General features: G+C 32.8%; 2 protein-coding genes and 1 non-coding gene across 3 annotated transcripts; 1 reads left to right on the plus strand and 2 right to left on the minus strand.

The window, feature by feature from the left end:
- Positions 1–9,596: 9,596 nt before the first annotated feature.
- Positions 9,597–11,391, minus strand: LOC130956483 (NAD(P)H-quinone oxidoreductase subunit U, chloroplastic). Its single transcript, XM_057883535.1, has 5 exons — positions 11,046–11,391; positions 10,894–10,955; positions 10,708–10,797; positions 10,379–10,522; positions 9,597–9,763 (listed from the first exon to the last, which is right to left on the minus strand). Exons 1-5 carry the CDS (start codon positions 11,323–11,325, stop codon positions 9,668–9,670), a joined length of 672 nt encoding a protein of 223 aa, XP_057739518.1. The 5' UTR covers positions 11,326–11,391; the 3' UTR covers positions 9,597–9,667.
- Positions 11,392–11,521: 130 nt separating this feature from the next.
- TRNAD-GUC (transfer RNA aspartic acid (anticodon GUC)) lies at positions 11,522–11,593 on the plus strand. Its single transcript has one exon. It is a non-coding gene; the product is annotated as a tRNA-Asp (tRNA).
- A 13-nt stretch (positions 11,594–11,606) lies between these two features.
- Positions 11,607–15,223, minus strand: LOC130956481 (mechanosensitive ion channel protein 10-like). The gene is made up of 5 exons (XM_057883534.1): positions 13,051–15,223; positions 12,818–12,938; positions 12,406–12,699; positions 12,111–12,313; positions 11,607–12,026 (listed from the first exon to the last, which is right to left on the minus strand). Exons 1-5 carry the CDS (start codon positions 14,568–14,570, stop codon positions 11,762–11,764), a joined length of 2,403 nt encoding a protein of 800 aa, XP_057739517.1. The 5' UTR covers positions 14,571–15,223; the 3' UTR covers positions 11,607–11,761.
- Positions 15,224–15,289: the final 66 nt, after the last annotated feature.

Here is a 15,289-nt window from a genome sequence, read left to right on the forward strand (position 1 = left end):
AGGTGCTCTTCAGTGGTGTCTTGCTCCAATTCTCCGCATACCATATTTTGGAACCATGTGAGCTTGACAGTCCACTTGATCTGTGACTGTCTATCTTCTGGGCCAACAACAGCACCCAATAGTTGCTGGCAGAAGTTTTCAATGGATCGTCCCTGATGGTGCTACTCCCACCCACTGATGCAACCACTAATAGGATCACCATCGATCTAGAATCCCATCTGGTAGGCCACGTCTTGCAGGGTGATAATCATCTCCCCGCATGGTAGATGAAATGTGTGAGACTCAGGTCTCCACCTTTCTATCAATGCCGACGCCAATGGCCAATCGTGCTCGAACTCCACCATATACACCGCATGCTCAAACCCGGCTCGCTTGAGATATGGCATAATCTGTTCAGGCAGGCGTCTCATCAAATTTCGTCTGATGCACAAGATCCAAGGCGCCTACCAAATGAAAAAAAATTAAAAAAAAGGAGGGTCAATACATAAAATAACAAATTCGCTGTTTACTACAATATAATAAACAAGAGTGATAAAAGTGTACCACTCGATCAAGTCTGCTAGATATGTGCTCAGCCTAATCCAATCTGTAAAGCGTATCCTCGTAGCCTAATAACCGTTGCTCCATCTAACCACACTCTAATAAAATAAAATAACATATACTAAACTCAGTTCCTTTCACATTGACTAAATTTTTAAAAGACATATTTAAACCAACTAATTGTCTACCTTACATCTTAATCAGTTTATATTAAACTTACTATTTAAAATATAAGCCACATGAAGCTGTCAACTAACTCTATAAACATACTAATCAATAACTATCTGAAAACTAAATTTTACTAATCATGTTCTCTTTTAATCTAATCTAACTAATTACTCCACTAATTACAATCAACTTAAACTAATTATTCTGACTAAACTAATTAGTAATTAACTAATAACTTATTCTAATTAACATGTTATAAATAATAAACAGCAACTGTACTTAAAAACAATAGCAAACTAACATGTTATATACTCTAACTAACATGTAAACAGTTGGTTCTAAATAACATGTAAACACTAAATGTTAACTCTAACTAACATGTAAATTGTAAAGAGTAACTCTAACTAACATGTAAATAGTAACTCTGTAACTCAAAGTAACATGTACACAGTAATTCTGTAACTCTAACTAACATGTAAACAGTAATTCTAACTAACATGAAAATCGTAATTCTAATTAACATAATATATGCTAACTTGAAACTGACGATGTAGTGAATAATGAACTTCACGGACGTTAAAAGATAGAAAATCTCGTATAGAAGAATCTGAATATCACAAGCGACGGAGGAACAAAGTGAATTTGGAGGAGAAATTTGGAAGGAAAGTGACAAATGAAAATGGCCCCATGCTTATATAGTATGGCAAACTCAACCAAGGGGGTGCGACAAACTTCATACCGGGAGTGCGGCGAGCTCTATATAAATTATAGAGTTCGCTGGGAGTGCAGCGAACTTGTCTTAAATGCAAAAAAAATCATATTTCAAAAGTTAAAGTTCAAAAATCATGTTTAGAGAAATATTTTTTTTTATTTTATTCCAGAAAAGAATCATATATTTCAACATGCCTGATTATATATATTTTAAAACACTCAGTATATATAATTCAAATTCAAATATTTGTGTGCTCATAAATTTATTTTATATTTTTTTCCGTCGAATGATTTGTTTGATAGCTATTTATATATCTACAAATTTAATTTTTTTTGGTGACTTAAAAGAAAATAAACAACAACTAAGAAAGAAAAAATAAACAAGAAACTACTTAAGAAAGACAGTCCCGCTGAATACTACTCTCAAACTCCTTCCAAGGCAACGGAAGCTCCACTTGGGGAGAAATGGTCCTCATTGCAGTCTTTGCCATGATGTCTGCTACTGTATTTGCATCTTTCAAGATTAACCAAAGATCAGCACGCCATTTCCAAGACATGATATCTCGAATTTTTAACACCAAAGGATCAATAAACCCAGAGTAATCCTGTAAATTATTGACAATAGTAAAAGCCTTCACACAGTCTGTCTCACATATAATGTCTCTTTGTCTCGAGTCCCATGCTAAAAGAAAGTCTCTCCAAATAGCAAATAACTCTCTTTGCAAAATGCTACGACTCTTAATTGTTCCCAGACAGCCTTGTTGCCACCTTTCCTTCCAATCTCTGCTAACACAAGCAAAACCAACTCGAGCACCATTGCCAAGATAGCTAGCATCACAATTAATCTTAAAGATACCTACTGAGGGGGGAATCCAAGAGCCACTAATGGTGGAGGGGATAGACAGTCGTTGCAACTCAAAATTATTTCGGAGCTCCTTTTCCAAGGACAAAGCCATACCAATTACCTTGTCTGTGGTCCAATGCTCATGAGGTTGAAAGATCTCGTTATTCCTTGAACGCCAAATCCACCAGAGACCAGAAAAGAATCTAAAGGGGCGTTGTTTGCTGTTATGTAAGAAACAACTCACCAAATCCACTGGTTGATCGGAGATCCCTAAAGCTTGCCAAACTAGTTGAACTTTTGGACAATCCCGAATACAATGTAAAACTGATTCCTGACCTGAGAAACATCGTGGACAGCTATCCGTGTACAAAATGCCCCTCATAAAATGAAATGCAACAGTAGGAAGAGCCTCCCGAAGACATAGCCAAGCCAAAAATTTGTGCTTTTCTGGAACATGTTGATGCCAAAGCCAAAGCCAATTACCCCTATCCTTCCAACTAAACATCTTCTTACTGCGCCACAAATAACCACTACGAGCATCATAAACCTTGAAGCCACACCAGTCCAACACCAACCGACCTCTGAACCAGCTTGAACATCCGGGTTGTAAGAGTTAATGTTGCTCTGCAGAGACTGATTTAGAGGAGAATATATATTCTCAAGGTTCCACTATCCAGATGACCAAAGGTCCAAGATCCTGAGATCCGAATCAGAAATGTGAACATAATCCATCTCCTGACACAGTCGCCCCTCTTTTCTCCATTTAGAAAACCAAAAGTTCTGTTCCAAATCCCCAATGCACCAAATAAAACCTTCCTTCAGGATATCCCAGGCTCGACATATACTCTTCCAAACATAAGATTTCCTTCCTCTAGACCGGCTGAAACAATCATCCTTAGAAGAATGGTATCTCTCTGTCAACAGTTGAACCCATAGCTTGTCCAGATGGTGAAAAAGTTGCCAAACTAGCTTTTCAAGAAGCAATATTAGCACAAAAAGGGTCTCTAATTTTCAGATCTCCAAACTTCTTAGGGGTGACCAACACTTTCCAGTTAACTAGATTCAGGCCTCTACCATCAGCTTGACCCTTCCATAGAAAGTTTCGCATCATGGATTCTATCTTATTAGTTACCCCTTTAGGGAAGAGAGATACTTGCATGCGGTAAGTAGGAATCGCAGTCACTACCGAGTTGAGCAAACAGAGTCTTTCTGTCTTATTAAGCAATCTCCCTTTCCAGCTGGCTAGTCTTCCCCGAATATTGTCCAAAACATCATTGAAAGTTGCGCGTGTCACCTTAGAGTGATTAAGGTTCACCCCTAAATACTTGCCCAAGTTCTGGACGAATCTGATGGAGGACACTCCGGTGAAAATCTCTTTTCTTGTCGCTGAAACATTCCTGGAGCATAGCTTTCTGCAGAAATTTTCTAAAGCTACCATTACAGTTTGAACTTGCTATTTTTTGGCTTTACAGAAAGAGTAAAGTATTGTTTTTGTCCCCAACGTTTGGGGTAAATCTCAAAATTGTCCCTAACGTTTCAATCGTCCTATTTACGTCCCTAACGTTTTAAAATTGACTCAATGTTGTCCTACCGTTAGGGATCCGTTAATAAAATTAACGGCGGGACAAAATTGAGACGGTTTTGAAACGTTAGGGACGTAAATAGGACTAAAACGATACATAGAAATAAATTTTAATTTTATTCTTCAATAATATCAATTTGTTACTGTACATAGTATTCAATTATTTTTAATCATATTTACACTTAATCACCTTATTTTCATTCTAAATAAATTTATTTTTTTAATTTTACACTTAAAGTAATGTATTTTTTATAAATAAATAAATTTTACACTTTTATTCTAAATAAATAATGTAATGTGATTAGAATGAAAGTGTAAAACTATAAAAAAATATAAGTAATGTGATTAAGTAATGAAAGTAAAATTACATTATTTATTTAGAATGAAAGTATAAAATTTATTTATTTATAAATAAATTATATTACTTTAAGCGTAAAATTATAAAAAAATTAATTTATTTAGAATGAAAATAAGGTGATTAAGTGTAAATATGATTAAAATAATTGAATACTATGTATAATAAAAATTGATATTACTGAAGAATAAAATTAAAATTTATTTCTATGTATCGTTTTTGTCCCTAACGTTTTAGTCCTATTTACGTCCCTAACGTTTCAAAATTGTCTCAATTTTGTCCCGCCGTTAATTTTATTAACGGATCCCTAACGGCATGACAACATTGAGTCAATTTTAAAACGTTAGGGACGTAAATAGGACGATTGAAACGTTAGGGACAATTTTGAGATTTACCCCAAACGTTGGGGACAAAAACAATACTTTACTCTTACAGAAAATAAGCAAATCATCGGCAAACATCAAATGAGAAATTCTTGGACTCCCTCTAGAAACCGCAACCGGCTTCCATAAGCCCTTATCAACTTGCTGATTAATAGAACAGGACAATCTCTCCATACACAATACAAACAGATACGGTGATATAGGATCTCTTTGCCTAAGACCCCTGCTCGGAGTGAAGCTATTTAATCTATCTCCATTCCAGAGGATAGACAGTGAGGAAGCATTGACACAACGCATAATCAGATTGACTATCGGAAGAGGAAAGCCAAAACTCACAAGGGTTTGTTTCAGAAATCCCCAATCCACTCTATCGTACGCTTTCTCCAGATCAATCTTAAAGGTCTGGGTGCCTTTCTTTGACTTTGTCTTTTTTATGAAATGGAGTACCTCTTATGCTACAATGATGTTGTTTGGGGTTCCTCTCCCCGGGATAAACCCTCATTGAAAGGGCCCAACAATCTCTTTAAGATGGAGACGAAATCTATTGACCAGGACCTTCGTTATAACTTTGTAAACCACATTACAAAGACTAATAGGTCGGAAATCCTTCATGGAAACCGGGTTTTCTACCTTCGGAATAAGAACCACAAGAGTTTCCATCATCCTTGGATCTATATCCAAACCAGAGAACGCATGACGAACCATAGTCCAAACATCAAAACCAATAATCTCCCAGTATTCTTTAAAGAAGAAAGCCTGAAACTTATCAGAGCCCGGCGCCTTAAAAGAATGCATACCGAAAACAGTCGACTTAACTTCTTCTAGAGTAACTGGCCCTTTGAGGCTACAACAAGCTTCATTATATATTGTTAATATAAAATATATATTTGATTATGTAAACCAGATTAATAAAAATAATAATTTTTTATATTAATTATATAAATAATTATTAAAAAATAAATAATTAAATAATTATATAAAATATTTTATAACGTTAATATATTAAAATTAAGTCACTAAAGCAGTTTTTTTTTCCGGAATGACACTTCAAGATTGCCAAAATGCATGGAACCGATTTAGTGAAATTACAAGTTAATTACCCGTGTATAATAAGATTGAAATTATAATTTTAAATTATTTTTTAAAATTAATTTGAATTGTAATAATTTAATTAATAAAAAAGTAACATATTATATATTGTTTGTTTTTTTTTAATTTAGTGTTAATTGGATTAACTCTAAAATAGTTATTAATCGGTTTTAATAATCTACTTTCTTCAGTAAATCAGATATATATATTGAATATGATCATAAATAATATAGTAATAGTTAAATCCACAAATAAATATATTGGTTATTATCACACTATAAAATAAATTAAATATAAAAGCTATTAATTAACACTTATAAATCTATAAAATCGCACTGTCTTTGATTTGCGTGCAAGGGTTTACTTATCAAATAAACTTAAAAATATAACAAAAAATATTTATAAATTGGACCTAGCATCACTTGAAAGAATAATGAAAAATAATCAACTTACCTTATTATGCATGAGAATCATTTCTATGTAAGTCGTCTTATTTTTGTCAAATTTAGAAGAAACTTTCCATAACCTTATATATTAATTTTGTTAAATAATTCCATACACATATATATATATATATATATATATATATATTACGGTAGTTTTTTTAAATATACATACATATACATAAATAATTCTATACATATACATAAAAAAAATATATGAATTGTATTTTATTAAATTCTATGTTACTGGTTATTAAAAATATTAAAATATGAACAAAAAATATTTATAAAATAGACCTAACATCACTTGAAAGAATCATGAAAAATAATCAACTTAATTTATTATCCATGAGAACCATTTCTATGTAAGTCATTTTATTCTTGTCAAATTTAGATAGAACTATCCATAACCTTACATATTAATTAATTTTGTTAAATAACTATATATATATATATATAGTTTTTCTTATTATTATTATTATTATTATTATTATTATTATTATTATTATTATTATTAAAATTATTAAAAATATTTTTAATTGATAATTGATAAGTAGTTTAGTAATGCATTAAATATTGATTTGATATAATTATAATATGTTCCTAAATTAGTATAGTTATGTATTATTCATTAAATATTAATTATAATATAATTATAATAAAGATATTTTTTATAAAATAATTTAGAATAGAGAAAAGTGCATTCATTTTGGAGAGAAAACGGAGTCACAAGGGATCGACACTTCACTTTTATTAGTTGGGGGCTATGAAGCACAGACACTTCGCTGAGTTATCATGTCCGCGTGTCGGACACATTTCGGACACGACACTCATCGATACTCGTTCGATACGCGTGTCTACTGTGTCCATCCGTGTCTTAATAAAAAAAATTCTTCTCTGGATACACCTAAATACCATTACGTGTCTACGTATTCAATTTTATTCTTAACATATATTCTTAAAATAAATTTAGATATAGTAAAAAAAATTCTTCTCTGGATACACCTAAATACCATTACGTGTCTACGTATTCAATTTTATTCTTAACATATATTCTTAAAATAAATTTAGATATAGTATATATTATTATTTATTAAAACAAAAAATATTTTAAATACTTGATATAATTAAAATAAGAGATTAAAAATAATTAAAAATTTTAATTTATATTTTAATAATAATAAAATATCAAAATATCATTACAATTTATTTAAAAAATACTTTATATTTTATATATATGCGTGTCCCGTGTCGTGTTGTGTCCCGTATCCGTGTCAGTGTCCGTACACCATAGATTAGAGAAAAACTCAGTTTTAGTATATTAAGTAAATAATAGTATTAATTATTAATTATTTATTAATAACCGTTAACAAGAATAGCATATTTGTATTTATCGTTACTCTTAATTGGAAGATTTTTTTAACCATAATGCTATATGTATAACCATTTTTATAATAATGTCGAACTAAATTAGTATAAGTCTAACAAAAAAAATTTATACTTTTGTAATATATAAATTTTTGTTAGAAAACGCAAATATTTATTGATATAGTACAAATTTATTAAGATAGTATAAAAATTTTTATATATAACACATAAATTTTTGCTGCGAATATATTTTGTTAGTCGGGTGAGTCAATGTTTTAAATATATAGTCTTTTAAAAATTTTTGTACTGCACACCAAATTTTTTATGTTATATACCAAAATTTTTGTATTATACACCAAAATTTATATGACGTGCATATTTTGTTAGTTGGATGTCAATATTTTAAGTAGACCTTTAAAAATTTCTATATTAAACACCAAATTTTTTGTGTTGTACATTAAAATTTTAATATTGTACATCAAAATTTATGTACTGAAATGAAGCCTTGCACATAACCTAGTATGCTCCTCCAAAAAATTGGTTTAACCTCAATATAGATGGTGTGTCGAGAGGTAATCCAAGACCAGCTAGTCTTGCTTGGGTGATAAGGAATGAAACAGGGGATTGGATCTGTGGTTTTGGAAAGCAACTCCTTAGCGCCAAAGTGGTGAAAGCTGAGATAGAAGCGATCCTATATGGATTGAAAATTGTCTGGAGTTGAGACATTAAATTCCTTATTCTTGAATCTGACTCTAAAGGATCCTTGCAACTGATTCGAAATTCTCCCAACATCTATCTTAGTCTAACTTGGCCCATAAGGAGAATTATCAATCTTTTAAATCGAAACTGGAAGGTGGATTTGAATCATGTTTATAGAAAAGCCAATCAAGTAGTAGATGGATTGGCTAATTTGATTCTGGACCAGAACTATAAGGAGAAGTTTTGGAACCACCCTCTCTTGAAAGTAGTCTCAAAGGTCTTTGCTGATTGTTTTGGGTATTATTTTTATTTTTTAACTTTTTTTTTACTTTTCTATCGGTTTCTTGGTTTTTAATGTAAAAAAAAATTATGCGCTGAACATATATATACAAGTAGAAAAAGGCGACGACGAAAATGATAATAATAATGATAATAAAAAAAAGACGAAGAAAAAAAAAGAGAAAAAATTAAACAAGAAAAGAAGAAGATGACGTTGAAAAAGAAAAAGAAGAAAAAGATGACCAAGGCGGTGGTGGTGATAACAGCTATGATGATTGACAAAAGAAAAAGAAAGAGGAGAAAAAAAAAAAGAAATAACGGCAATACATACATACGAAAAAAAGCACGTGACCAATTTAGTTGAAGACTTAATTTAAAAAAGTTTAGACACCTAATTTTATTGTCTTTTTAATTAACATACTTAACCAATTTAAATAAATAATTAGTGATTTGTTTATATAAAATAAATTTTTCTTTTTCTTTTTAACCATGGTATGAAAATATATATGAGTTTTTACCTTAAAGTTTTTTTACTTAAATCAATCTACTTTTGTCTTTTTTTTTTCAGTCACGTTTTTTTTAAAATTTTTTAGTTTCTTTTCATTAACCAAAACAATAAATCATTCTCTTAAAATATTAGGAATGAATTATCTTAATTTCTTTTTTTATTTATTTTGTTAAGTGTACTCTCTCATCATATATTTTTTAAATAAGAGTAAAATATATATATATAAAAAAATATTAAATAATAAAATATCATATTTGACGAAACAATTGAGAGAAATAAATTAAGATAATTCATTCCCATAAAAGCTATGCTATACGATTATGAACGTACATAACCATGAATTCTTTATGGGGACACATTTTCACAATCTTCTGACTATAGAGCCTATGAAGCCATTATGCTCAGCCTCTAGGCATTATGCAGCAACAATGCAAACATAAATAGGAAACAATATTCCACAAAATCTTCTCTGCTCAATTATGTCAAAATTTTGAGCTAACTTTACGCATCCTAATTAATTAAGCTTAGTTGCAATATTACGTTAGCTAGCTACAATGTACTGTAAACATGTCTTAATTTGTAGTGAGCCGAGTTTAGTAGATTCAGATCAAATTCAGGCAGCATTGGTTAACACTAAAATAATCATACATTATATTATTTTTTCGGGAGTGTATATAAAAAGTTTAGTGAAGATTTTTCTACAAGTTTAGTGCAATAGATGCCACAAATGAGACCACGATCCATCCCAATATGAAGTATCCAACTAGTCTCGTTGGTTGGACATTCTCTGGTTCCTGTGATAAATAAATTAATAATTAAGGATAACAACTAATTCGGTCAGTGAAGAGGAAACCATATTATTTATTTATTGGGTTAATAGTAAAATTAGTCCTTGAAAGATAAGATATTTTTTAAATTTGTCCCTGAGATTTTTTCAATCAAATTGGTCATTCAAAGATTACGAAGTAATCATATTTGCCTTTCACTTACTCCCGCCACAATTTTTGTCAACGATTGATAATGTAAAATGTTAACTGATAGAATACATGACACATAATATGTTCAATTAGACATGACAAAATATGTTTATCAAAATCTATTAATTTAGTCACTATGTCATATTATGAATAAGATTTTTGTAATTGGAAAAAATGACTAAATTAATAAATTTTCATAAATATATTTTGTCAATATCTAATTAGACATATCAGATATTATATATGTTATCAATTAAAGTTTTACAAAATTAATTTTAAAAAAAATTGTTAATGGAATGATTGGATAACAAATATGATTAATTTATAATTTTTGAAAGATCAACTTAATTAAAAAAATCTTTCAAAAATAAATTTAAAAAATGTGTTATATTCTAAAACTCATTTGACTATTATCCCTTTATTTATTATTACCTGTGCTGGAGGTTCTTCTTTTGAAGTGAGTGTAGTTTTGTCAACCTCGTAGGGCCAAATGTAAGTGTCTGCACTCTCCGCTCTGGCCAAGCTCCAATCATATATTCTTCTTTCATCTACCGTTGATAGGATCCTGAATGATTCCTGTACATAATACCATGCAATTAAATCATCACTCTATAATGTCACTCAAATATGTATGAATATAAATATTTATCTTGGATAATCATTCTTGCTGTCCATATATAACGTAGTTATTTTTTGCTGATGCAGTATTATGTGATTTGATGCATATATAGAAACTGTTTCATAGAGAGTGTATATCTGACCTTGACAAGTTCCAATTTCTTGTTAAGTTCGTCTTCCTCTAGACCTTGGCCCTCCAGTTCCTGAACCTTGTTCTTATATGCAACTACAACCTGTCAACTCTCATGAAGATTTAAAGACACATACAAATTAATAAACAAAAAAAAAAAAAAGAAAACAAGGTGGCCAGTGGTTCTTAATTAATTCACCTTGTCAATTGGAAAATCTCTAGGAATGCCAAGTCTACCGTAATGATCTGCGTCTGTAATTGCTGCACTCCTAAACTATATCTCCCTGAATTAAATGTACTTTTTTAAAGAGAGGAATAAAATTAAAATTATTATTAGCAACATCCACTTACGTATGCCACGGAGAGCACGTTCAACGTTCAGAGCGGAGATTAAAGACGGTGATTCTTCAGGAACTTCAATGGAACTCTCTTCTGTCTCTGCATCAACTTGCTCTGTGGCACTGATCTCTGCAGATACATCGTTGGAACTAGTTCTCACGATGCAACATCTGCATCTGCGCGGTTTCAATAATGTGAAACTTATTATGCTTTTCTGTGTTTGGTTGGTTGGAACAATAATAATGTTACTGCGAATGCATCCGGTGGCGCTGGTGGTGGTTGACACGGCCATTGCCTTCAACCTTCAACCTTTAACCTGAGCTAAAATTTCTGTTTGGATCTTTTATAGTTTGTTTTTATTAAATTAAATCAAATTAGGGAGGAGATTGGATAAGGCAAGCGTTCTGTGCCATGAACGAGTTATCTCTTAGATACCACTACAAAAGTTTATTATTAAATAAATCCAAACTAGCATTATTAACAACAAAGTCGTTGTAGTATAGTGGTGAGTATTTCCGCCTGTCACGCGGGTGACCCGGGTTCGATCCCCGGCAACGGCGTTTTAATAAATTTTTATCCTTTTTCAATTTTTTCTTACCGTGGATTAGTGCAATGGTGGAAACGAAATTCTTTTCATAACCTAACGATCCAAAATTCATAATTTCATAACCAAACGTACAAGTAAAATTGCTAATTAGAAACATACACAAACACCAACATCATCATCATTATCTCTTGACGGCACTTGTATTTGATTCAACATGGCTAACATGAACAGCTTGTGGAAGAAGGTTGTATCTGATATCTAGCTCTTCTAATATCTTCTTCAATTCAATCACCAGTTCAGTTCTTCGCTTGTTCTTCTCCCCAAACTCTTGAAAGTTCATTGTGTGTACCACATACACACCCATCTTAATCTTGTTCACATTCTCAATCTCCTTCACTACTAACCCGTGATTAGGATGCCAGTATTGTGGATTCCTCTCCAAGTACCTGATTCAAAATGATATTATTATGTCACATCAGAATCTCATGAATCTACTCATTTACATTTTCAAGAGGAAATCATTATCTTACCTCTTTATCTTTTCTTTCAGTGCACCAATCTTCTCTGCTGGCGTCGAAAAATCGATGGCAAATTCTACTCCATCACCCATATCCGGGCTTCTATAATAATTGCTAATTGGTTTCATGGCAAGGACTGAGTTTGGATAGTACACCTTTTCATTATTCAGCTTCAAGAACACTGTTGTCAGTATGTTCATTTCTTCAACCAATAACTGCAAGAGTATCAGATCAGAAGGCATGAGTAATAATTAATAGTATCTAATTCATTTGTCAAACGAAACGAAATTCCGCCTCTATAAATTACCTCCACGCCATCTACAACGCATCGGTCACCAACATCAAATGGATGCATCACAAACACGAAGATGATAGCTTCAAAAATGTTCTTGCATGTATTTCCAAACATGAAAGCGGCAAGTACTAGCTGCGAAGAGAGGAAAACAAGTACTTTTGTCGTTGCAATCTCCATCAGTAGAAGCCAAATTACTATAGTCACAATCACTAGGATCCCTGTCACAAGTTTGTTCAATTGTCTTACGGCTGTTTTCGTATCGCTTAAGGCATGTGCCAATGCTTTTCGTTCCTGATATACCTTCAACTGATGAACAATAAACATTTTCAAACATTATGAAGTGAAATTGCTTTTAGTTGTAAAGTGAAATATTTTCCAATTAAACAAGAAAAATTTTCAGATGCACAAAATTAGAAGTCCTTACCACCCAATCTGCTAATGACTTTCTAGTAATTTGCCCTGTCTCTGCTTGTGCCAATTGAGGATATACTAAATCAACTTCTTCCTTGATCATAAACCTCCTCAGTTCATACTCATCAATATACCTATTCATAAGTGGAGAACTCTTTAGGAGCAGCAAGAGAGACAAGTACCAAAAATCGGAGAACAAATACTATTTCAGAAAAATAGAAGTGAAAATGCATATTTTATACTTACGTGCAACCGGGGGCAGCAACATTCCTGAAGATGAGATAGGCAGCAGCAGTGGCTTCCATCTCATTTGTAATCTCTTTATCAGTTTGCTCAGTCACTCCATCGTCGAAACTTTCGTCTAGTGAATTAGAGATCGTGGACAGACCTGAATTTGTCACAGCATCTATCAAATTCTTCATAGTCCAGGCTGAAACTTTCTCTTGTTTCATCTTATGAAGCTTTGCCATATCAATAACCTCTTTCTTTGTGCCACCTTTACCTGTTGTACTCTTGAAACTAAATTGACCAATACTTAATGATCCCCCAACCTTCTCAGCTTCTTCTATAAGCGGAGGCCCAGACAGAGTCTGCAAAATGTACTGATGGAATATCGATTCTTGAATCCGATCAAAGAAAGACTTGACATGGAAATTCGATGCCAAAATCTTCAGCAGCAATATCTTTATCAACCACAAGAATGCTCCAATTAGAAGGGAAAGAAGAGTCCATGTCACACCATCCAAGATTTTCGAGGCTAATTTAGATCGTGCCACGCCACGATTGATTAGTAGCACCCATGTGAGAAGAACTAAACCGAGCCAAATGAAGACCTGAACAGATTTCTTCAGTCCATGGACAAAATAGAGCACCTTTTTCCTCAACAGAAAGTTCATCTCAATCAAGAAAACAACAAGGTGCATGAACCATCTTGTAACTAACATGCCACAAAATGTCACCAACACAAGAACGCACCATCTCCAAATCCCCAACCCCCAAATCATCGTCGCCCTGAGCTTTTCAACTGTCGAGCTAGCTATCAAGGTACCAGCAAGGCACACAAACACAAAGCATTCAATCAAAACCATAGTGGTCACTCTCTTACGCTTCTCTTTACTCAATTCAACTTTCTTGTAAATGATTTCATCCTCATCCTCCCCGGCAGGACCGGGAGACGCCATCAAAGGCGTCTTGGGAGTCACGGAAGTGATGGAAACTGTTCTATTAACAGTCCCAGGTTTGTTATTAGGCGATGATGCTTTGAATGAGGTCCTATACGGTGAGTTACCAGCTAACTGTTCTTGCAAAGTTGAAATGCCACTAACATTACTGTCATCTAAAACAGAACCATCAATGGGATAAGGCTGTTCACCAAACCTTGATTTGGGTTTGGAATACACTGACCTTGAAAGTGATTTCCTTCTGACAAGGTTTGCATTTGAATTGGGAATTCTTGGGGGCTTGTTAGGGCTTGGCATGAACCTTATTTCAGGGGAAGCACAGTTCAAAGGTGGTGACTTTGAGGTTCCATACACTGAAGCAGCATCATTGTTGTCGTTGTTGTGCATTGTGAGAGGGGAGTCAACTCTACTGTTATGCTTTGGTGTCAAAGATTCAGTAACCCCTTTGGAATCTTGGCTCTCGCTTGGAATCGCAACCACCACTTCTGTTGTTTGCTTCTCCCACATGCTTATTTCACCGCCTTTTGGAGGACCTTGTTGCTTACTGCTGTTGTTATTATTAGCATCCATGGACCCTATTCTCATCAACAACAATGAAGAAGGCTTTGGTGCAAATTAATAAACTTGCTTATCAAAACCATACCTTTGACCGTGTAACATATTTCATGATCCCCAAGTAACAGAGGAAACTGAAAAACAGAGTATTCTAAATGCTTGAGTTTTTTTTTTAATTTCTATTTTCTTTAGAAATAACGAAATTAGGAAAGTGATCAAGTGAAAGTGAGGAGAGAGAGATGAAATAAAATAGTTAAAAGTTGAAAAGGAGATTAAGAATTTCAGCACCGACTTTTGAATTTGAGTGAAGAGATTGAGACTTTTTGAGTTGAGATGTGTCACAGTGTGTGCTTACATGACATGTATGAATAATGAACTATGAAGTCAAATAACAAGAGCTACGCTTTGTGAGAGAGAAAATAGAGGAAGAAGAAAATGAATGGAAGGAGAAGAGAGCAGAGAAGAATGTGAAACGGGAGTGGAGGGACAGAGTGGCTTTGCATCCCGACTCAAAGGATGAAGCAGCAACGGCAAGAAGAAGAAGAAGAAAAACTCAGCAAGCAACAGCTAATAAAGTAATGGCACTGCTTACTTTCCGTTCAACCAAATCTTTTTAATATTAGTATTAGGATTTCCATAATCATCATAATCCATTCTATTTTAATTTCAAACCTTAGACTTCTTATTTCCCATTTTCTCTCTCTCTCTTTTAAAACTCAGATCTTAATGAAAAAGCTATCTTACGAACT

Source organism: Arachis stenosperma, chromosome 10 (assembly GCF_014773155.1).
Source record: "Arachis stenosperma cultivar V10309 chromosome 10, arast.V10309.gnm1.PFL2, whole genome shotgun sequence".
Taxonomy (NCBI): Eukaryota; Viridiplantae; Streptophyta; class Magnoliopsida; order Fabales; family Fabaceae; genus Arachis; species Arachis stenosperma.